The 24,756-nt window shown below is 37.6% G+C and overlaps 1 protein-coding gene across 1 annotated transcript in view; it reads left to right on the top strand.

The window, feature by feature from the left end:
• Nucleotides 1-7,144: 7,144 nt before the first annotated feature.
• Nucleotides 7,145-24,756, top strand: part of LOC306875755 (immunoglobulin superfamily member 3-like) — a 149,016-nt gene continuing 131,404 nt past the window's right edge. Inside the window, exon 1 of the mRNA XM_079426474.1 lies at nucleotides 7,145-7,724. Within this exon, the coding sequence (XP_079282600.1) occupies nucleotides 7,685-7,724 (40 nt within the window). The 5' untranslated portion in view covers nucleotides 7,145-7,684. The remainder of the gene's footprint in view (nucleotides 7,725-24,756) is intronic.

The raw sequence follows: 24,756 nt of genomic DNA, 5'->3' as shown, positions 1-24,756 counted from the left end.
GCCCACTTGTGTGGTGATGAGGATCCTCTTTAGAAGTCTTGGCTGTTTCTCAAACCTGCCTTCATAGGAAGTATAGAGAGGTAGGGAGGCATTAAGACACATCCAAACCCAAAGTAAAGCACTAATGTTTCCTTTGCTGTCTATTACATCACACAATCCTGTGTACCAGAGACTGTTGGTGGAGAGTATAAAAATGCTGTCGGATGGAACACTTTAAAGAATTAAACGCCCATTTTTTTACCGTAGCAGAGTATCTATTTACACTAAGTGCAAATGGGCATCTTGTTGGCACAGGCTATTTTCTGGTTAAACCAGACTAAATTATAAATTAAACCAAACTGCAGTAGTTAAGAGTATAGACAGTCGTTTGGATTCACCTCCATTTTCCCATGGCCTATCAGCTCAGAGATCATTTTTAAGTAAAAAAAAAAGGACAAAGAATACTGCCTTAATATTTAAAAGTGGGAAGAAATGGTTATTTAATGGGCCTATAATTGAAACTGGAAGCGGTGTCCTCACTTTGATCGAATTGGATCCGTACAATTCATTTTTACCACACTCAAAACTGTGGTTCTCTTCCTGGACCTTCAAAAACACCTTTACTGATTAGTAGGTTTGATATGTTTAGGGTACAGTGTATAGGGGTGAGCTTTGTAGGGATGGGGACAAGTAAGGTCCAAAACAGGCAGCATCCATTTCAATAACGCTTAATAATTTAAATTAAACATGTATGTAGTCAATCCATTTATGTAGTCAATGCAAAGTCATGACAAAATGAATTTATGCTACTATATTATCCAAACATTTGGAGGACCCTTCTTTGCCTGTTGAGCTCTGGTTTTGTCTACAGCCAGAGTCCCTAGCACATCTAATGCACCTGAATAGGTTGTGTGAGCCTGTAAAAGCATGCACACATCTATGTTAATGTAATGATTATGAAGTTATAGAGCAGCTCATCACAATGATCACCTTTATTACAGAGCGAGTCACAGATTATCAGCAGACTGGGAAAGATGTAATAAACGGAGAGAATAAAGACCGTGTCTGATGACCCTGCTGTCATGAGAATAAAAGAGTGCATTAGAAAAGACTTGTTATTGGGGAATGAATCTTCCTGGATTGCACTTACCCTGGACTAATTCACATTCACAGAACATTTTCATTTTTGTTTGTTTGTTTGAATAAATAAGTAAGTCAACATTCAGAAATAACAGCCCCTAGATGAGCAACAGCATTATGCTGTCAACAGTTATCATATGTCATATTTTTGGGGTGGAAAAATCCTTCTAGCATTAATTGACATATTAACGGCCAATTCATATGTATGCTCTCATTTGTACTTAATGCAATTTGTGTGCACCCCACTGATGTTTAAATTTATGGGCTTTTTTAAAGATCACATCATGCAAATCAATACTAAATAGCCACCTTATAAAATAGTTGTTTTCTTGTGAGATCAGGTTAGTTAATGTACTATTAGTAGCTTGTGTGAACATCTAGTATATAAAAAACATCAAAAGAGGAAAGAGCATAGGAAAGAGTCATTTTATATTAATACTTCACATTAAAAGTCTCTCTGATGAATAATTAATTCAGAGAAAAGTGTAGCAATTTGACATCCCTGTGTACTAATGAAATGGTATATTAACTTTGTCTTGTTATACTTGTAGTACTTGCAGGCAAAACCATTCTACTGTACACTTGTTAATGGAAATGTACATCATTCTTCGTCTGACAGAAATATCTATTATTTGACATAAAGGTGTTTGTGACTAAAACCAAGTCTCTGTGAAAAATGACATCTAGTTTTTCTCATTTATCTCTTTTTGGCTCCTTTAATGATTCACTATAGGTCCTGGGAACATCATCAAAATGAAGACAGTTTTGTTGGACATCTGAGGCGGAGCGTCTGGTTTATCCTGTCAGAATCTCCCTGGGTCCTCACAAGCTGTCATACGCCGCTTTGTTACATCCATTTACACACCAGCTCCTTCAGGACTTGTAATAAAGAGTGATTTCTCGCTCTCCAGGTTGTATCTTCACCCATCATACAGCCTGGACAGTCTGTGTGAAAGCCTCCATCCAGGCCTGAGATGAGGAAGAATTGCCTCTCCTATGACAATCACATCGTCATGTCAGAATGTTCTCATATTCTGTTTCATTAAACTCTAATTTTGGTTAGAAGAGATATTACATTGTCAGGTCCTATTGACCTTGCCATTCTGTTGTCGGCGCTGCTCATATTAGAAAAGGAGGCAGAGGAGAGGAGAAAAATAACAAAAAGCACATTTCCAGCTCATTAATACAAGCTTTTCATCTCTGAAGAATTATTCCCTCACCAAAGCCCTTTTTGCACTGGATGTCATGTTTTATTCAAATAGTCTCCGCATAAGACATGAGTAAAGTTAACATAATATAATGAAATATTCAATAATTCTTTTGTATTCCATCTCTTCCTCTCTCCGATAGATGTCTTGCTTCGTAACGTTTCTCAGTTGGTCTGGAATTGGTATTTCCTGCCAGACCGCATGTTTGTGCTGCTCATAGTTGATGTAATATAAGGCATATACGTTAAATGACCCATGGTATCGTATACACAAATATGAAAAGATTTGATTCTCTCCCATCTAAAATAGCTAAATAATTACTGTCACTGGCAGCAATAATAAAGCAACACCACTTTGGATGACTTGGGGTATTCATCAGCCCCAACTGTGAAAACAAGATTGCTTCAGATGTAATTATTGTCCCAAAATTGTTTTTGATACAATCTGCTAAAAAGAGAGCATCCAACCAATGCAGCACATTACATCCCCTTGCACTTTAATTACTGTGATGATGATGATGATGATGATGATGGTTTACTGTTTCAGTTCAGCTCTCAGCGCTTCTCCCCAGTGTTATTTTGGGCATGCATCAGGCACTTCATTACTGATGCTTCAAAATACAAGCTTTTCTGTTTGCAAGAGGAGCCTGTGCTAAACAGCAGCTAAAATAAATGTTGAATTTGCACAATTTTCATGGAATATTTTTACTTCTCTTTTTTTCCACACTATATCATGTTCTTAGACCAGTGGTTTTCAACTGACAGCAAACACATTTAAATAATAAAATTCAACCATATAAGGAAATAGATTATTAATTTAATAGTATGAATAAAATAATAAATAAACATATAAATATGCATGCCAAATTAAGCAGGTGCCAGCATGACATTCACTCATCCTCGAAAACCCAAACTATATTAAACATGTAAAACAAAATCACTTTGCAGCAAGGATCAGGATGGTTTGTCCTGACCACAATGTATTTTGTGTAACACACAAATGATGGATTAGTTTACAAACATGCTTTTCATTTCACAAGATATTGATTGATGGACTGCAGTCATTATTATGATGTTTTAATGGACTCTGACGGCACCCATTCACTGCAGAGGATCCATTGCTGGGTAATTGATGTAATGGTGAATTTCAGCAAATGTTTATTTTGGTGTGAAATGTTTCTTTAATTCAACTGTTTGATTTATAGGTTATTTTAGTGGTTATAGGCTAATATAAAATTGCAACCTAGTTGAGAAGTGGTTTTGCTTGTAGACATCTTTTATAATTCTTGAACTTATTCTACCTGGTTGTAGTGACTAGATGGTAAGCACTTTTGTATTCACATGTGTGTGTGTGTGTGTGTGTGTGTGTGTATGTGTGTGTGTGTGTGTGTGTGTGTGTGTGTGTGTGTGATTGTACACACTGGAAGAGATGAAGGGGAAGAGAAAAACTGCTCTCACATTTTAGCTCAGTATCCCTTATGAGCTCCCAAAAGAGCCCCAGAGACACGGCAAATGGAGGAAATAAATGATTTATTTACTTTTTGAATGTGCTGCAAAATATGCAAACGCCAGATGAAAAGCCTAAGCAAATCTATCTCCCTGAGGCAACAACACAGTATTAAGTTGCTCATTGAAGTCACCATAAAGCTTTAAAAACTGACCATGAAACCATTTTTCCTTTCCTCATTATGAGACTCAAAGTATTAAGCAGATGCCTCACTAGTGCATTTTACATATGAGGTTTGGGAATGAATGAATTTAAGCAGATGATCTGCTTTCATAAGGAAGGTAATATAAGGTGCCTCACGGTGCAATCTGTCAAAGAAACTTTCATTTTATTTGTCTTAGTCTAAAGAATATTTTTCCGATTTAAAGAACCTATTTGTGAAATGGAAAGGTTCTATGGATGTTAAAGATTCTTTATGGAACCATCAATGCCCAAAAAAAACTTTATTTTTAAGAATGTATAATCACTTCAGCTTGCAGTTAAAGGAACCAATCATCTTTTCAGAGGCATTACAATGCTCAGTATTGCATTTATAGAAATTATGAAACTAACGAGCTAAAGAAGCACAAATGTGACCCTGGACCACAAAACCAGTCATAAGTGTCAATTTTTCGAAATTGAGATTTATGCATCATCAGAAAGCTGAATAAATCATCTTTCCATTGATGTATGGTTTGTTATGATAGGACAATATTTGTCAGAGATACAACTATTAGAAAATCTGGAATCTGAGGGAGCAAAAAAATCTAAATATTGAGAAAATCTCCTTTAAAGTTGTTCAAATGAAGTTCTTAGCAATGCATATTACTAATCAGAAATGAAGTTTTGGTATAATTATGGTAGGAGATTTACTAAACATCTTCATGGAACATGATCTTAATATCCTAATGATTTTTGGCATAAAAAAATCAATCATTTTGACCCATACAATGTATTTTTGGCTATTGCTACAAATATACCCCAGCGACTTAATACTCAAGATTAAAATTCAAGATTCAAGATTTTTATTTGTCACATACACAGTTATACATGGCATTTATACAATGGCATAATTATATAATGGCATTTTTATCAGATTTTATTCCTAATTTTAAGGTGTTTTCAGTTTTTGAGCTGTACTGCCATATTGACCTACACAAAATTAACAAAAAATTACACACACACATTTCTATGTATATTAAAAAGGTCCTGGACAAGCTGTGCATAATGAAACTGTCAGATAAATTTTTTTATCACTTACTCTATTATATAACACTTAGCCATCTCTCTTTGTATAACAAATGACTGACAGCAATCTTATCTCTGACCTATAAGTATGATTGGGTTTGAATTGATTTTGTAAAGCCTCATCTTTGCGGATGCAGACGTTAAGTGCCTTGCTTGGGGGCATGATGGTGGCGCCTGGAGCAGGACTAGTGAAATCCACCGGGAACCGCTTCCTAACCGTGATGGAATTAAGTTGTTCAAACTTCCTGGTTATTTGTGCTTCTAAACCAATGCTCTGTTCCAAAAAGTGGAAAAAATAATAAAGTGTGATTAAAACTAGTTTTAATAATGGGGGGAAACTGTCTAAATGCCAGAGCAAAGATATTATGCTCACAGTTTTCTCTAACAAAAACAACACAGAATAACCGAGTGGTTCATTATAGTGAACAATATGATGATATTGCACACGGCTTGTTCCCTCATTAGATCATCTTTCTTTAGATTGACTCCAGTATGCTTTTTGTTCCATGCACTGTGATGTATAACAACTCCCAATTAAAAACAGACTAGTATTGTACTGTACAGTATATGCAGCATTAACAATGGAGTGATTGTCCTCATAGGCCGGAGCACAGTATATCCCTCCACATTCAGCCGTGACTGACTGATGATCAGACCCCAAGCTTTATCAGCTTTATCAAGATCCGTCTCTGACTATGAAAGAATCCTGAAAAAAAATAAAATAAAGCCTTTTTAAAGCCTAAAAATAAAATGTTTCTTAAGCAACACATCAGCATGTTAGAATGATTCCTGAAGGATCACATGACACTGGAAATTCAGCTTTTCATCACAGGAACGGATTACATTTTAAAACATATTCAAATAAAAGTATTTTAAATTGCAATAATATGTTACAAAATTATATTTTGACTATTACTATACTGTATTTTGATTAAATAAATGCAACCTTAGTGAGCAAAAGACACTTATTTAAAAAAAACTTTTTTTTATTTCTCACTCCTGACTTTTAAACAATAGTGTATCTGCTACAAATTAATTTAGAAATCTCCTGTTATCACTAAAGTGTGTAAAGTATTTAAAGTACTTATATTAAATGTATCAATATTTATGTAAAATATTAAACTACCTTAGTACCAGACTGAATTGTACCACCAGCTGAAAACATGGGCATATTCAGATTTGTGCAGAGATTTATTGTACTTCCCAACCACTTCCATTTCATTTTAAGTAAAAATCTCCTTTAAAGTTGTTCAAATGAAGTTCTTAGCAATGCATATTACTAATCAAAAATTAAGTTTTGATATTTACAGTAGGACATTTACAAAATATCTTCATGGAACATGATCTTAATATCCTAATGATTTTTGGCATAAAAGAGAAATGTATAATTTTGACCCATACAATGTATTGTTGGCTATTGCTACAAATATACCTGTGCTACTCATGACTGCTTTTGTGCTCCAGGGTCACATACTTTTTACTCTTTAGGGACTGGTTTGAAAACCAGGGGGCAGCTGTTACCTGCTGGTTTAGGATGGCATTGCGCCAGGAGGGTGGAGTTATGCACTAGTAGGTGGGAGGAGTGATAGTTTGAATGTGCAAACTCAGGACAGCAGGAAATACAATTTCAAATTCCCATAATTAGAGCTCGCACCTGCGGCGGCGTCTATAAACAACACAATAACATCAATAAGCGCGTGCCGGAGTGAAAGCTTACAGAGCTCTCTCTGACTTTTAAACCAGTGGCGATAAATGAAGCGTGCCACTTCCTACACGCTAAAAGAATCCAAGCGTGCACCGTTTAAAAGGTTATTCGAGGATGTTGTCAAACAGACTGTAAATGATCTCGAGCAGGCTATGATTGAAACGAGAACGCACGCTTATATAAATTGTGATTCCCAGCCATAAGCATTGTATCAAAGTAAACGGCGTTTGCGCTTTTAATAGCGGATAAACTGCGCCGTCGCTAGTGGCCACTGATAACAGAAGTGGTTTAGCCATGCAAAACTGACTAAAGCAGATGTCTTTGACTGGGACACAACTGGTAGGATTCCCCCCTCTGCTGTCCGCAGGCAGCAGCCCATGATTGAAAGTAAAAGATGGGCTGGGCCGCGTCTTTGTGACAATAGAGAAGAGCTGAAGGTGATCGCGGGAGCGGCAGCATCGCGGAGAGCGGACAGGAGCATTTCTAACCCAACCCTAACCCATCTGCTCATATATCCGTCTGAAGAAGCTCCACAAGTTTATGCACGACCACAGCAAGCCGGTTATTTGACGCGGACTGTACGAGCTGGTCTCACTCCTCCTCCACGCGTGGGCTGCTGGGAACTGGAGAGCTCAGTTCCATCAAAACTATATCGGATTCATTCGTGAACGGCGGATGTAATTCATCGGAGGAAACCATCCAAAGGCTTTGAGTCTCACGCGCGGCTGTTGTTCGGAGCTGATAGCTGCGCCAGACGCGTTTGACTCGGCAGAGATTGAATCGTTGTCCGAACAGGTGCACGCGTTCAGAACTCCATCCAGACTCATTTCTGAAGGACTGAGTGGCGATTAGGAATTTATAACCACATTTGCAGTTTTCGCCTTCGATATCTGGACTTAATTTAAGAAACAGGAGAACTATGGATATCAAATGGCTTATTATAGCCTTTGCGGTTTTGGGTAAGTTATGTTTTTACTGCATTTTTAATCATTTTGTGACCCCCCCCCCCCCCCCCCCCCCCCGATTTAATTACCCCCAGAGCTGATTAATAAGATGCCCTTTAAATTCATTAGATGAACTTGTTACAGATTTGTGTCGTTTTTGATGGATGGTGCTGGTATTTGAGATGCATTGACGCGTTGGCTGCACGTTAATAATCTGGAGATGCGCGATTCTTTCTCATCCAGACGTTTCCATGACTGTGGATGCTTGTAACCCAAGTTACGAGGCTCTGGAAGGATGTATAGTACATACTGGAATATTAAGTGGTTTTTGATGTGGTCCAGTGACTAAGTTGTCTAAGCAGTGATGGTGAAGGATGTTTAAAGTTCTCTCAGGTCGCTTGTATGTTTCAGTGTGTTATGTCAGATGTTCTTAAACGATTCTGTGTATTCCTTAAAACATCTTAAAGCTGTCATTTTGGCTACATACCATGCATGTATTACACAAATATTCGAGATTAATGCATATACTTATGTGGATAATGTGGTATTTTTACACGCTGTTGTGGTGATAAAGGTGTAGACTCTCTCTGAGCATGGATTGAATGAGAGATATCAGTTATTTCTAAATCTATTTACTCGTTTAACATGGATGCAATGGTGTCTGAGTTGATTGACCCAACAGCGTGCTCGGACTTGTTCTCCCTGTTTTTCTTCACACTTTGACAAACACGAGGCAGCTGGGTCTCAACAGCTCTGGTCAGATGAGTGGGGTTTGGGGTTGATGTTGGTTTAGAAAGCCCAGCTGGAGATTAATGTTCCTTTATGGGGGACATCAAAACAAGTGAACACTGGAGAGCATTGATTGATTTGAGGGCACTACACACAATTTCATTCTTAAAGGTGCACGTTGTATTTTTTTTTATTTTTTATTATTGTTTGGCTTATTAGAAGTGCTTAAATGCAAAGAAACGCTTTTGAGAAATAGCATTACAGTGATCGCTCACTCGCATGAAGACTTGAGTGTCAGTCTTCAGGAAAAATCTGGTTTTATTGAGGAGCAGGTTGCCCTCTTATGGGTGCCACTATGTTGACATCACATGATCAGCTGTGTTCATCTCGGAAAGGTTGCATTTGTGAGATGAACTGTTATAGAATATATAACAATTCAGTTTATAGCACCTGCACAAATTGGAATATAAACAAAAAAATGCAATGTCTTAACTGTCATTTTTTAATTGAGATTTATACATCATCTGAAAGCTGAATAAAAATGAGCTTTGTTCCTTTTTCCTTATTATCATATCCTTTGTTAGGATCGGACAATATTTGTCAGAGATACAACTATTTGAAAATCTGGAATCTGAGGGTGCAAAAAAATCTAAATATTGAGAAAATCTCCTTTAAAGTTGTTCAAATGAAGTTCTTAGCAATGCATATTACTAATCAAAAATGAAGTTTTGATATATTTACTGTAAGAAATTTACAAAATATCTTCATGCAACATGATCTTAATATCCTAATGATTTTTGGCATAAAAGAAAAATGTATAATTTTGACCCATACAATGTATTTTTGGCTATTGCTACAAATATACCCCAGAGACTTAAGACTGCTTTTGTGCTCCAGGGTCACATATACAATTTTGTAGACGTACAGTTAAAAACCTTGCTGTATTTTTCTGTAGAAAAGGTAGCCTATCACTGTCTGTCTCTGACCAAGGTGATTTGAACTCACATGACCTCGTAATTATTATGACTTCCCAACTCATAAATATGAACTTCTCAAGAGAATTTGAAAGTGCAGTTACCGTGACTGGTACTAACAGCAACAATGGCAATATATAACAATAAAAATACTGACTGTGATTAATAGCAGCTAAATGTAGGCCACAAATCTTATCGAGTGCAGCTTTAAGCTTTCTAGCAAAAGTTTTACTGCTTGAGGGCAAAACAAGTCTGTCATTACAAGTTCATGACACTGAAACACACCTTGTGCTTACAAGCCAGACGTCACACACACCTGGATTCAGACTCACCTGTGTGTCATTGGGTTAGCAAGCACAGTGTATTAGTCACAGACTAATGTGTGATTACAGTATATGATCCTAACATATCTCTGTTGATGGTTACACTATTGTCTAGGTTATACACTCAAAAACTGCTGGACAACTGGAGCTGTGTTTGTGTTGTGCCAACGAACTAGGTTAATATGACATTGAGCTCGGACTCCCGTTGGATTATCCTCACCCCCCCCCCACACACACAGACTGAATCCCCCATATCAATGTAGATAAGTGGAGACCGAATGGAACAGGCTGTTATTTCATTAATCAACACTTTTCCTCATGCAAAACCCTTTTTAAGCTGCTGTCAGTGCTCACGCGCAGTCTTTCCGCTAGTGCCAGTCACATAGAAAACCATTTAATTCTGCTCATACCTCCCTCCCCCATTCGCTTTTTGTGCCCTTTCTTTTCCTCATCACACAAGCAAATACCGTCATACTCATTCACACAAACTCTCTACCTCCTAACAAACAACAGATGGCTGTACCGTCCTGGACAAGAGGCATGTTAGTTCTGCAGGGAGGGGCCTGGGCGAGAATGGAGCGTTGGCTACTGTTGGCTTTCTTATAACTTTGTTTTGATGTATAAAAAATGGCGTCAGTGAGGTTGCATGCTTTTGATTTGATCAAAGGAGTGTGAGAAGTACGGTTAATTTGTACCGTTTTTGGCCTTTTGCATTACTATAGCAGACCAATTCCCTAGATCATCTTTGATAGAGGCTCATCCTGCTCCTTTAGCATTGAGGTTCTATTAAATTACATGCAAATTATCATATTTCAACAAAGAAGATCTTCAAAACACTGTGGGTTTGAACGCAGGGGAACTCGAGGGTTTTTGAGGAAATGCATGAACGACTCATTTTCATATTCACATAAGCTGGTGAGCTGTATCTGAGTGAGCGAAGCAAGCCTTTCACGAACGGAGCTGAAAATGTCGTTTTTAGTCATCCCGAGTGAACAACATCTTCCTACCCCCTGTTTTTGTGTTATTCTGCTCGCAAAACAGCAGGAGAGGCCATAAAAACCTTCTTCGTTCACACACAGTTAATAGGCCCACAAACCGGTAAACACAACCGTAAAAAGCTATTTTTTTATAGTAGTGTCACTGTTGTATTTTTAATGAGTTTTCCTCACTCGTGGGAAATAAGTTATTTTTAATTTTATTTTTTTTATAGGAGCATGTGGTGTAGGGCTAGGCGATATGACCAAACACTAACAATATTTATCTAGATATTCATTTACCATTAATGCAGAAGGAAATGTTTGTTAGACCTTGAGAATGAAGGAAAAAAATAACCTGTTTGGTCCCAGTTAAACTCCATAAAGTAGACCAACTTTTAATTTAGGACCCTATAAAATCTATTTAATTTTTTCCTAAATTCTGTGCTTTCCATTTTATATATTTTTTCTGGATTCGGAGTTTTATGGTTTAATCCAAACCTATCATCAAAAGTGGTGTCTAATGAAACAGATTAACAGTTTAACCTTTTAACATGTAATCAAATGAAAATATAACGGTTTGTGTAAGGATGAAACTACACCAGTCACACACACAGACTCATATGCACTCTGCAGTTGTCTTTTGCTTATTTCTGTTGAGTTTATTGCTGTTTAGATGAATCCATATCAAGTAAAAATGTTAATAGCTTATCATCGATAGACCAGTTTTATCACAATCTCTATATGGTATAGTTTATGTAATGTTCATGCTTATCAAGATGTTACACTTGTGGTATTGTGGTCTGGAGATAAGGCTTGTGTGTGTGTGTGTGTGTGTGTGTGTGTGTGCGCTAGATAATGTTTTACTGTGTTTGTCTGATCGCAGTGTTTGTTTATGCATAAGCAGTGTCCCTATAATTAATGCTATCCCTTTTGAGAAACGCACTAGCCTCAGAGTATGCTAATTTTAACTACTTTTCATCCATTTTAATGCAGCTGTTTGAACACCATAGAGGAAGCTGTCATAAAGAGAACGACAGAATGGAAAAAGTGAGTGCTAGAGAGAGATTATTCAAGGTGTTTGTCTGAAGCCTTTATTAGCCCCCCACTGACTCGGGCACATTAGCCGAGCTTAGCTTCCCTGCATGGAGTTCACAAAAAACAATTCTCTCATTTCCTGACATTCAGGCTGGGCTTAATAAAGCCTCACTGAGTGGGTTTTGGTTTTATTAGAAATACAGAGGAAATTAAAGGTGCTGTAAGCAATTTTAGACAGTTTTGCTAACATGCCCTTGTCATGCAAGACCCCCCTGCGACCTCCTATCCGACTTTTACTAGGTCTGTTATTAAAAACCTTAGCACATAATTGTGATATTTTGTTCTAGCTCAAGAGCTTTTTTTAACCAGTAAGCTATGCTGACGAATAGGCTAATATGACTAACTAATAGCTTGCTAAGCAAAGGCAAAATGGTCCATTTTATTTAGCTTTGCTTATGAAAATGTCATAGATAAACGCATTTCGTAATTAAGAAGAAATTCACCTTAAACAGATTTTCTCCTATTTCTTATTAGGAATCACATACTAATCTACCCTTGAGTTGATAATGTTATGCCAGCTTGGTAAGTTCAGTAAGCGAGTGAATTAATTCAGGCAAGATCGCTGTTTCTCAATGTTTTTACTCTGTTGTCCAACACAATATTCAAAGGCTTCCCTCAGACAGGCTAATTTATTTCCAGTATTCTATAATTATGACACAGCTGCTTGTTTTCAAACTTTTTATTAATGAACAGAAATTACGAGTAGGCCTATTGATTTATTAAATCAATTAACCATGATTCATTTTGTGATTCAGTTCAAAAGCAATAGTTTAGGGGGAACAGAAGTGATATCAGTGCACATTCTGATTTGATGTAATTTAAAAAGTATATTACTAATGTATTAATTAAATACCGTTAAGTCATCCTGCAGCCCCTTTAGAATGTTTGCTGCATTGCCTTAGGTTCCAACCATGAGTGAGTCCTTTTGATTCATTGAAAGAATGGCTCATATGTTTAATCGGACTACACTGGTTGTGGAAACATAGTTGAAACGCAACACTGGTAAAAAAAAAAAATGCTGTGGGTTTAAGCGGCGTGGCGTAGATTCAGCGTTGATGGTTGTGAAGGAAACATGGATTTCTCAAAAACCTCCATTGTCCATGTCAGCGAAATGATTTACAGACAGCGTTTCTGACTGGCCACATAGCCTACGGCTGTCACAAAGACACGTGTCATTTCTCAGTGATGTTAAGTAGAAGAGGCATTTTAGGTGTGGTGTTCCAGAAAATGTGGCCATCAAACCCATCACTGCTGTGATTAAGTTGTGTTTGAAGTGGGAAACAATGGTAATTTATTTATATGTAATAACTTATAATAAATAACATTATATTATAATAAAAGACACTTTTTTTGTGATGGCTTTGGTTAGAGGAGGTAGGACTCACCAGTTGACTGCCAAAACTGTAGTGGTCATTTCTGCCATGTTAGGACTCTACCAGCCATCAGCGCTGTTTACACCCAGTGTTCAACTTCAACACAATGGGGTTAAGAGTCCCAGCGACGTGTGAGATTCTTGTAGAACACACACAGACACGCATTGCACAGATACACAGTGTGTTCGTAGGAACATGATCATTGCAGTCTTTCTGAGGAGCCCATTTACGCCTCCCACACAACACTTTGGTATCTCACCATGGCTTTTCAGTCAGCCGTTCACTCTGTTGTAGAACATGGTTGTCCTTCAAAACCCTGAGAATGTTGCTGTAGTTGGGGGGGGGGGTCTCAGTTGCCTAACTCCCGAGTGACCCGTTGCTCCAGAATGCTGATCCGTGAATATTTAGCTACGAGTGCCTAGCTGGGGTCCCAGGCCCCTATTTGTGGTCTGTCTGATACATCCCGTGTATGTTCAGGACTGCCTTGAGAGGAGGACAGTGCTACACGTGTTTATACATTCATGGCATACTGTTCATTTTCCACACTTCAGGGGATTATTACCCTGGTGAAGATCTGTATATACACTTAAAAATGCAATTACTTTTCAGAAAGTAAAGTTTTTGAGTTAGATAATAAGGAATTTGAATTAGCCTACTCTACTTTTTCAGATGTTAAATTTAATTTGCACCAGCTATTTTCTTTTATTTAAGTGGGATTGCATGTAAAAAAATAGTGAAAAACTAAATTGGTCTTCACTTTTGGGCTTTTTGGTGTTTGAAGTTGTCTCAGAAAAACTAAAATTGGTTATTGATCTAGTTTTCTATGAAAATATGTAGGGAAAATGGCTTTGGCATCCTAATCTATATTACCTCAGCTAACCCCTGTGTTCTGCATAGAATTTGTAGTGTTCAAATATATTGTGCATACATTTAAACTTAAAAGCCGGCATTTATTTTGATGTTATCTTGATTGTCTTCAAATTCTCCTAAAATGTTGTCTTAAAAGACTTAAAACTCCCCATATCAACATTTTAATTTTCAACTAAGTTCTCGATTAAAAATGTATGAGAATTGACTGAAGCTTCTGCATGCTTTATATTGTCAAATTCAGTAAACTTTCCAAGAATAAGCCACAGCTTAATAGTATACTTTCTATCCCTTGGTGTGCTGGAAGCTGGTTGGACAATCATGAGTAAAAGGTCAAGAAGGCATTTAGTGTGGGTGTGTCGCTTTCCAGTTGTTCGTCTTTATCAGGTCTACTGCTGTGAGATGTTATCAGCTTGAATTGAGTTGCACTTGAATCACCAGTGTTTGTGTGTGTCCTCTCAGGTTCTTTGTAGTTTATTTTTGGTTCCTTCTCTGTGTGTTTGTTCGTGCAGGTAGGTATGTGCTTGCCTGAAGTGGCTCAGATTAGATCTAAACAAAATGGAAACATGCAGCAGGGGGTTGGGGGTTAGTAAGCTCATTTCTGCCCCCTTGGCTATTATACAAGATCTCCGTAGTTGGCTCTGATCCGTGCCTGGTATCTGCCTCTGGCTCTTCCACACTTACAGGAAAACAGACCCCCTCTCAAGATCTGACCAAGAAACTGAGGCTTTTTCCTGCATGTTGGACCTCATTCAAGTAGCTTTAAGTGTTGCAGTCACTTCTTTGAATTTCTCTTGAAGAGATCTTCTCCTCCCCCCAACAGCTGAGCGCACACACAATTGCATGACCCCCATTCACAGCAAATACCCACACCCCTGCAGAAACACTTCCTCCTACCCACAAAAGACATAATTTACTATATTTAACATTTATCTCTTCTGTAGTAACACTTCCTAAAGTGTGAACATTTGTGACCCTGGAGCACAAAAGCAGTCTTAAGTCGCTGGGGTATATTTGTAGCAATAGCCAACAATACATTGTATGGCTCAAAATTATTGATTTTTCTTTTATGCCAAAAATAGTAAAGATTATGTTCCATGAAGATATTTTGTAAATTTCTTACAGTAAATATATCACAACTTAATTTTTGATTAGTAATATGCATTGCTAAGAACTTAATTTGATCAACTTTAAATGTGATTTTCTCAATATTTAGATTTTTTTTCCAGATTTTCAAATAGTTGTATCTCAGACAAATATTGTACTATCCTAACAAACCATACATCAATGGAAAGATTGTTTATTCTGCTTTCAGATTATGTATAAATCTCAATTTCGAAAAATTGACAAGACCGGTTTTGTGGTCCACATTTAAGAAAGTTTTTAAAATCTTGAATTTTGACAGTCAAAACCCTGTTTTGAATTACATTTTTTGACAGTAGTAGGGTTGAGTTCATTATCATTAATATTCGGATCTGTCATTGTAGCTCTATATGATTTATATCGCTTATAGAAGAGGCATATAAATCTGACACAAAACAGACTAGACTGTGCAGAGTTTAGTGGACATAGCTTGAGATTTGTAGAAGGATTTAAAGTGGAAATTTACAGGGTTTTGCTTCTGTTTGAGAGCTTGACATACAGTTGATTATACTTCCTCTTGGAGCTTTCAGTCAGAACTTTTCAATGAAAACCTATAGGAGTTTGCTCTGGTTTGAGAGTCCCTGGTGAGTTCAAGTACTCAGAAAAGATATAGCAATCCGAGCCAGAACCGGTTGAGTTTGGTGGCTATAGCTTGGGAGCTCTAGTTGGAATTACATTCAGAGGTTTTCAGTGGAAACCAATGGCAAGGGTTTAGCTCCTGTCCTGTTTGAGACGCCACAACTAGAAAACGGATGTACAGTAGGTTAGAAAAGATGTTGCAGTTTTGAGTCAGAACAGTTTGTATGACTGTGGCAAGTTTGGGGAATGTAGGTCGAAAGGTTTTGAGTTAGGGATTTTGAAAGAAACCTTGCCCAAGTTTGTTGACTTTATCATGTTAACTTATCTAGAGTTTCTGTATGCCCCTAATACCAGGCACTAGCAATAGTCCTGACGTCCCTCTGGGGAAGGTCCTGAACAGCAGTGATCAAGCCAACCCTAATAATTAGCATCTGTCATGCCTGAAAACTGCTTTTGGAAGTAGATGAAAGCCATACTCTAGTGAGAGATACTGCCATTACAGCTTTAGCAAACCCAAGGAATCTGAGTGATCGCACTTAAAACGACAGAATGAAGCAGTCAATCAGGAGCAGTGTGTTGGCGGGGCTTCATTAACTCTGGTCAGATGCCTGCTGTCTGATTGTTTTCTTTAGAACAAAGGAGCGAGTGGACGGGCAAAAATGGTGGCGTAGGAATGAGGGATTAGAGGATAAAGGCTTCCACTTTTCTTTTAGGACACATTGCCATTCAAAGACAAGAACGTGACTGACAATTGCTACGGAAGCCAGTCAGAAGAGACTAATTAATGGTTAATTAGCTTTCTATCTAACGTTGTGCTGTATGCACAAACATGGAGATGGAGATTTTGAGTTAAAAACTAAAAGCTGTCATTCACTCAAGACACTCGTTTAGTTTAGCTTGAGGTTCCATTGGGTTGTCTTTGACAAATACCAGTCATTAGTTGACTTTATAATGATTTAGTGCTTTAAAGTGTGTCTATTCAAACAAAGGGAGCAATGGAAAGAGGGTAGGGAGGGAGAAGTACTCCAGAGAAGCGAGACAGTCTGGGGGTGGCTAGACTAGAGACAGTCGCGAGTGGTTATCCCGGTGGGATGTTGGAGCGCAGTCGAGTCGACTGGTCACAAACTAAATATTTTAGCATGTCCACAGAACTGATGGATGGTATGGTGGAGTGGGGTGTCTGCAACCCGTTCATGAATAATTCACAAGGGCACTCGAGGGACAGTGGGAAGGCGGGTCAGTCTATGGGTGGGGGTTGATTGAATAGATTGTGTGATGAGATGGGGTCCAGAGAAGAAAACAAAGATTGTACTCTTCTGAGCGATTGGCCACAAGTAGGACATTCCTGGACAACATATTTTTTATTTTTTTTGGTCTTGGGCAGTTTTCCTGCTGGGGCTACTTGCTTCATCTAGACTGCACTGCATGCTAAACCATCATTTCCCAAAGATTTTAAAGGGTAGATGCATTTATACATTTCGGGCTGTAATTGTTTAATCACCATGCCCAAGGATCCAAAACATGTCCTACTTGGATAAATCATATCCTAAATTTAGTATACTTTAGGGGTTTCTTCAAACCTGGTATTAAGATGTGTTTTTAGTGATCCAATCACAAGTGGTCAGTTGAGATGCTTTACTGTTTACGTTGGCTATTAAAGTGATGATCCACCCAAAAATGAAAATTGTCATTAATTAGCTACTCACTCTCATGTTGTACAAATCCCTTAATACCTTCGTTCATCTTTGGAACACATAAATATGTTTGGTGAAATCCGAGAGCTTTTTGACAGCAACGCAACTGACACGTTCAAGACCCAAAAATGTAGTTAAGACGTCATACAAGAATGTTTTTTGTATGCAAAGAAAGCAAAAATTACTTTATTCAACAACTTCCTCTTTTCTGTGTCAGACTTTGACGCAAGTAATTAATGACAGAATTTTAATTCTTGGGTGAACTGCATCTTCTCTGACCACTTGTGTTTGGATTTTGTCAAGATACTCCCCTCTTGTTTCGTCACTCTACATCACTTTCGCAGGAGCACGGAGTATGGAATGTGAATTCTGTTGAATATATGAACCCATGTTGCATGGAAAAGAAAGTGAGTGAAAAGGGCAACTGCAATTTCAACTGCAGTCTGTGTTTTTTGGTATAATTCTGCAACATTTTGATGGCATAGATTGATGCACCTTCTCTTAACATGTCTAAGAATGATCATGTGTGGGCAGTGAGTACTTCACTTCAGGCAGGGAAGCATTCAGGACTGTTGTATTTCCACTACAAATGTGATGTGATTGCTTGTGTTTTTGACTGCATACACATGTGGTTTCAGTGATTCAATCACAAAACACTTTAGACCCTGTTTCCACCTGTATTTAGTAGGGCTGGGTGTTTTTTTTCTCGATACCAATTTTATGAAATCAGTTTTAACAACATTACATTATCTCAAAAAACTTTTATTTTTTTCAGCTTGTTGGCATTTATACAGACTCAAAGACTCATCTCCTGAGCCACTGCACAAAGGAACAAAATATATCCAACACAACACATTTTTCCGTTTACACTAGTGTGTGTTCGTTTTAAAACGCATAGCTCAGACAGAATCATCATTTCTATTCATTTATTCCAGGTTGTTAAAGACTTCAAGAAAGTGAAAATCTTTATCCACTTTCATAAGTGGGCGTTTCATAAGAATATCTGCCTGAGGTGAAGCTGACTTTATGCCAATAAACTGAAACCCATTCTATGACCCTTCCTATTATATTAATCTGATAACGTGGATACATAACATAAACGTAACATTACAACTTGTATCTGCACAAAGGATGAATTTTAAGTTACGCGCTATAGCGAGAGAGAGAGCTCCGGCCGTGATTCAACAGCGCACTGAAACACGGTTAAGGACAGGGTTTACTATAGATTTCACATCCTATAAAGGTCTCATTATCTGTCTCTAATGTTTATGGCACATTTGTGCTATATTTTCATCTACATTATCAAGTGATTCCTAAAATCGCCTGCGTGTTTTCGAAGCCATACTAAGTACGAAAACAATTTTAATTGAAGTATGCTTACTGTTGAACAAATATGACGAAAAAATCACTGCTGCATTATTATAGGATTTTTGAAAAGGAAACATCTAAAAGCAATATGACCGTCTCAATTAATGCATTCAGCATGTAAATAAATGTTAATATCCCAACGCATCCTATATTAGATTAATCAGATATGTAAGTAGCTAATCCAGACATCACTACATGACTTCAAAGCCAAGCTTCTCTCTCTTCTCACGTCTATACTTTGAACCGTATGCTGTTGCAAGCTAAACAATCAGAGCTCAGGGTGCTGCTATAACCAATCAGATTGTTTTTCCACGATCATCGTTTTCCTGATCGATCATCGCTGTCACGGCCGAGTACTCGATCGCTGTTGCACATCCCTACTTTTGAGCGGTAAAATAGCTGTAACGCTGGACACAAAGCAGCACTGCGCTCCCAAACACTGCTTCATCAGGCATTACAGGCAAGATGAAATGAAAATGAGACCAATCAGATCAATCACCGCAGATTAACGTCATGCAAAGGAGGGGCTATCAAAGGAATCGTTAAACGAATCGTTTGGGAGTCGTTGAGCAGGTAAGCTAAAAATACATGCATATTATAAGACAATGAAAGTGTTTTTTGACCTTGCATGCATGTCAGCCTGTTATTGGGGACTCCCAAAACCAAAATATGAACCTTTCAATACTCATAATTAAGTAATCCTTGAGACCCCTTTATGTTTTCCTGCTGGAAGAATGAAACATGATCTGACATGCTAATAAAGGGCAACTTAGACTAAATATTTATCTGATTACTGAATACAATGTAGAGACTCACTTTAAGATGAAGAGAAATTGAGTTGTTTTGTCTCTTCTCTCTTTCTGATGATGCAGTAAAATTAGATTAATATTGATCTAGATTGAAATTAACTAGTAAATGAACTAGCCAGATCAATAAACGCTATAGCTACATTTTAAAGTATGCAGCATGAATCACTGCTGATAATTTGAATCTGTTGGCCACTTCCTCTGCCTGTGTTTCTAATGACATTCACTGCTTCCTCTGCCTCAGGATTAAGTGAAAGCTGAGGGAAAGTATCCCTGTTGTATTGTGAAATATGGCTCTGGTGCAATAGCCTCCCCCATTTATCTTCTGCAGTCTCTTATACTATGATGCAAGAAATAGTTTTTGGAAAGATCTATGTGTTTTGTTTCTTGTTTTGGTAATTAGAATGGCCTCCATAGCATAGAGTATATAAACTACATTGGGAGGCTCATGACTCAACTCTGGTATGAGATACATCAGAAGCCTTTTTTCGGTGGTACGGTACGGTGTTCTAGTCTGGATGAGGTTTTTCGTACTTTTAATAACCTTATAGTGTCTATACAAGTCATTGGTGTTTGGTGATGAGTTTTTGGCTCAAGGTCTGCATATAAAGTCACACCAGAGGTGTTCAGCTGGGATCAGGACTTGGCTTTCTGCAGACCAGTCAAGTTCTTCCACACTGACTCAATCAATCATGTCTTTTTTAACCATGCCTTAAGCCCGGTACACACCAAGCCGACGGTCGGCCGTCAGGGGCAGTTTTTGTTCGTCGGGCAGTTTTCTCAGTGTGTTCCACGTCGTCGGCTGAAGTTGGTCCTCGTCGGCTTGTTTTTGGCCGATTTGACGTGTTGAATCTGCATCGGAGCTCGTCGGTCAGTCGGACCATCTGATCATTCTGTTTGGCTGTTCAGCTGGTGAACCAGTGTGTGAGAAAAAAACCCCTACTTAGCCGCCGAGCGTCGGCTTGGTGTGTCAGGGCAACTTTGCACCAAGACGCTACCGACGTCGGCCCACCCCACAGTCTGCTGTCTTCGACACTAGTTCGTCAGCGTCGGCACTGTCAGGTTAGAATAGAGCACATTATATGCTTTAACATTAAGATTTGTACTAAAGTAGTACTTTAGGAATGACTAAAGTAGTCAAACATGTTCATTAGAAGGGGGTGACCCAATACTTTTGGCAATATAGTGTATAATAAATAGAAAATATAATATACATAAACATGAAATATAATAAAAATACAATAAAAGATAATACAAATACAATAAAACCATTAATATCATAAGAATATCAATTGTAAACATTGCATCAATCATCAAAATATTTTGACTCAAAAGGGAAGGAGCCCTTTTAAGGCTTTTTTTTTTTGTCAAGTACTCTCAAATGCACGTTAGAGCAAACTAAAGATTTCGATTAATCATGCAGCCCTAGTAAACATTGGCTCGCTCAGGACCGTGTACCATAAATCAGGACTGGACTGATATATGGGATTGCCCATGCGCTGGACCTTTGCCCCTGACTCCAGCTTCTTCTGTGTTTTAGTATCCATCATATGTAACTGTTTGCATCTGTGTGAAAGGCATCGCTTGTGCAGTCACACACATGTTTTGAATCAGAGCTTTTAATTGTATTTAGGACCGTTGTAATTTTGAGTCATGTTGAGCGTCAGGTGTCCTGTCCTTGTACACATGCAGTGTAGTGGACCGTAGTATCCAGCACCACCTGTTTCCGTGTCCCAAGGATACTGTTCAGTTCATATCATTTGTGTGTCCATAAAGGCAGCACAAGCACTCTGATTCATCGAAGACCCCGACCCAGAGTCCAGAGGAGAACCGCCTCGGCCCAACAAAGGGAAAAGAGCTTCGTAGAGCTACAATAAACAGCTAACTGCAAAATCCATGAACTGTCTTATCTTCAGGGTCAGTGCTTTGGCTTCAGTGCTGAAAATACTCTGAATGGGTAACTATAGGTTCACAGCGTGCTCGTCTCTTGAAAGAAATGAATCTGTGTTAAACAGAGGCCAGCTCTCTCACCTATTGTGTGCAGCAGCAGGCTTCCTTTTGAAACGAAAGATGGAGTGGCTGTGGAGGGCTAAATTGTTGCCAATTACAGGGACGGGCCACAGAATAGCCTTTACTCTTCTGTTTGTGTGATACACCCATTAAGGAGGAAGGGGCAGAATGCTCAGTCCTAATGACTGGCTTGTCCGTGTCGGCCTTATAAGTGCTTTTTTTGCCGCACATTGGCTAATGCATCAGCATTTTAAAAAGCACACACTAATGCAGACTTCAGTGCCTAATGCAGGGGGCTTTCTTCACAAGTGCTGTGCACTTACATATGCATGTATTAGGGGTGAGCTAAACAACAATTTCTTTATAGACAAGTCGGTGGGTTGACAATACAACTAGTCTATTTAACCCAACACAAGACACGATGTGTCAAGCGCTTGAGACTTTTTTTTGGTCTTTTGTCTTTTTTTTAAAGCTGGCCCTTTTTTAATTTATTAGATTCCACCTTTAAAACACCGTGGTCATGGAAGGATGCTATAAAGAAGTTGAATTTGAAGACACTGACTTGCAAACTGTTGAATAGCCAAAACATGGCATGTTGTTGAAACTCCTAAATTAAAGCCACGCTAAAAATGTTCAAACTAATAAAACAAACAAAAACAATGATTGTTGAACGACTACCTGACCATCATTCATGTATGTTGTTCAAGGCTCTACTGTATGTCTATAAATGCCTCTTTCCTTCTGTGCATCTATGCCTGTTCGTGTTTTGAGGGTAATGGTGGTACATTGGTCCATCTTCTTGTTGATGAATCCAGAAGATATATGAGATTTCCGGCCTCTTGGTTTTTCCATTTATCTGGATTCCCTGAGGCCTGGAGGAAATTGCCTTTTAGGAAATTGAGTGGAAACGAATTAATTTGGAAGTGTGTGAGCCTCTATTTAACAGGAGGTCAGTAGCTGAGAGAGCCTAGCACTGCAGTGTTGACCGGAGACCCCTTGGCCTCATTCGCTCAGCACTTCTCTGACCGGCTCCATTACCAGCCCTACCACGACTGGTTTACTCCCCTTCATTCACATAAACAGGGAGCTGCTGGCGCGCTCACTCTTGACATGTTTCATTTGAGAGCGGTGTTCAGTGTCACATACGCATCAATCTGAATGCAGTAGTCAAACAATTTACAAGCATTTACCCTGTTTGCTGCTGACCTTGTGATGTGCAACCAATGATTACCAGACAATCTGCGTGCCGTATCATTAAATGAGCGCTGTCGCTGCATATAATGTGGCTTGTATATCATACTTCCTGCTTTCTTGCTATATTACATCCTCATGTTGTTCCAAATAAATGTCTTTTTTTTCTGCAAAACAAAAGATATTTTGAAAATGTTCTGTACATTGCAAAAAAATGATTTTCTTACTTAGATTTTTTTGTCTTGTTTCCAGCCAAAATATCTTAATTCTTAAATCAAGAAGGATTTTCTAGACGAGTAAAAAGTCAAAATTAAGTGAATGTTTTTCTTGAAACAAGCTAAATAATCTGCCAATGGGGTAAACTAATCTTGTTTTCTGTTTGAAATAAGGCATTGGCAAGATTATTTAGCTTGTTCTAAGCAAAAACTCACTTAAATTTGAGTCTTTTTTCAAAAAATTTAATTTTTTGCTTGTCTAGAAAATCCTTCTTGATTTAAGAATTATTTAAGATTAAATATATATATATATATATATATATATATATATATATATATATATATATATATATATATATATATATATATATATATATATATATATATATATATATATATAAATATTCCAGCCAAAATGTCCAAGTAAGAAAAGCATTTTTTTTTTTTTTTTTCTTTTGCAGTGTTTTTGTCAGTACAATGAAAGTCAGTGAGGTCCGGTGCATTTTGTATAGAGAAAAAAAGTTCTTCAGAATATCTTATTTTGTGTTGTGAGGAAGAAAGTTAGTCATCCAGGTTTGGAACGACATGAAGGCGAGTAAACAATGACAATTTTAGGATCAACTATTAGTTTTTAAACTCTAAAAGGCAGAAGCTCAAATACACTATCGCTCAAAAGTCTCTTATGTTCATCAAGGTTACACTTTTGATCAAAATACAGAAAAGAAAAAAAAAACAGTAATTTTGTGAGTATTACAATTTAAAATCAGTTGTCTATTTGAATGTTGATGGGTGACATCAAAAGTTGTGCAGTAATATTTTAACTTTTTGGTAGAAACTTTTATGAATAGAAAGTTCAAAAGATCAGCATTTATTGGAAATAGAAATTGTTTGTAACTAGTGCTGTCAAATGATTAATCGCATCCAAAATAAGTTTGTTTACATAATGTGTATGTATATTTGTGTGCATATATATATATATATATATATATATATATATATATATATATATATATATATATATATATATATATATATATATATATATATATATATAAATTAGTATATACATAATAAATACACTGCACACATTATGTAAACAAACTTTTATTTTGGTGTGATCATTTGACAGCACTATTTGTAACAAGTGTCTTTACTGTCACTTTTGATCAATTTAATGCATGCTTACTGAAAGTTATTCATTTAAAAAAAAATTAAAAATCGTACTGCATTTGAACTTGCCATTTGAACGGTATGTATATAAGGAAAATGTCTATTAGCCTTCATTTTTTTGCTGAAAGAACAACCGTACTTATCAAAATAACAGAGACAATAACAGGGGGACATTGCTCACAGCAGAAGATATAAAGTCTACAAATTTCGAGACATTTATTGTCTGAAGACTGTAAATTCTGAGGCACTTCGGTAGCTTTAACTGCATGGACTTAAATTTAGAGATGCCACTACTCGAGCCGACTTCAGCATGCTAAAACACTGGTTACAGATACTATAATGGCATACTTTGTAGCACAGCAAAGGAAAAAATCTCTACAAATTAGTCAACCTCACCAGTGAACCATCCTGACCCATTTTTACTAGCAGCCTTGTAAAAAAACCTCTTCCATGATGCTATTTGCAATGCTTGTCATGTGGAGGTCAAAGCCACTTGTGTTGAGAGGTGCGTTCAGGCCTCAACAAGAGTCTTA

This window comes from Barbus barbus, assembly GCF_936440315.1.
Source record: "Barbus barbus genome assembly, chromosome: 10".
NCBI classification, from domain to species: Eukaryota; Metazoa; Chordata; class Actinopteri; order Cypriniformes; family Cyprinidae; genus Barbus; species Barbus barbus.
The sequence above is the reverse complement of the archived record's forward strand: the minus strand, read 5'-3'. Positions and strand labels throughout refer to the sequence as shown.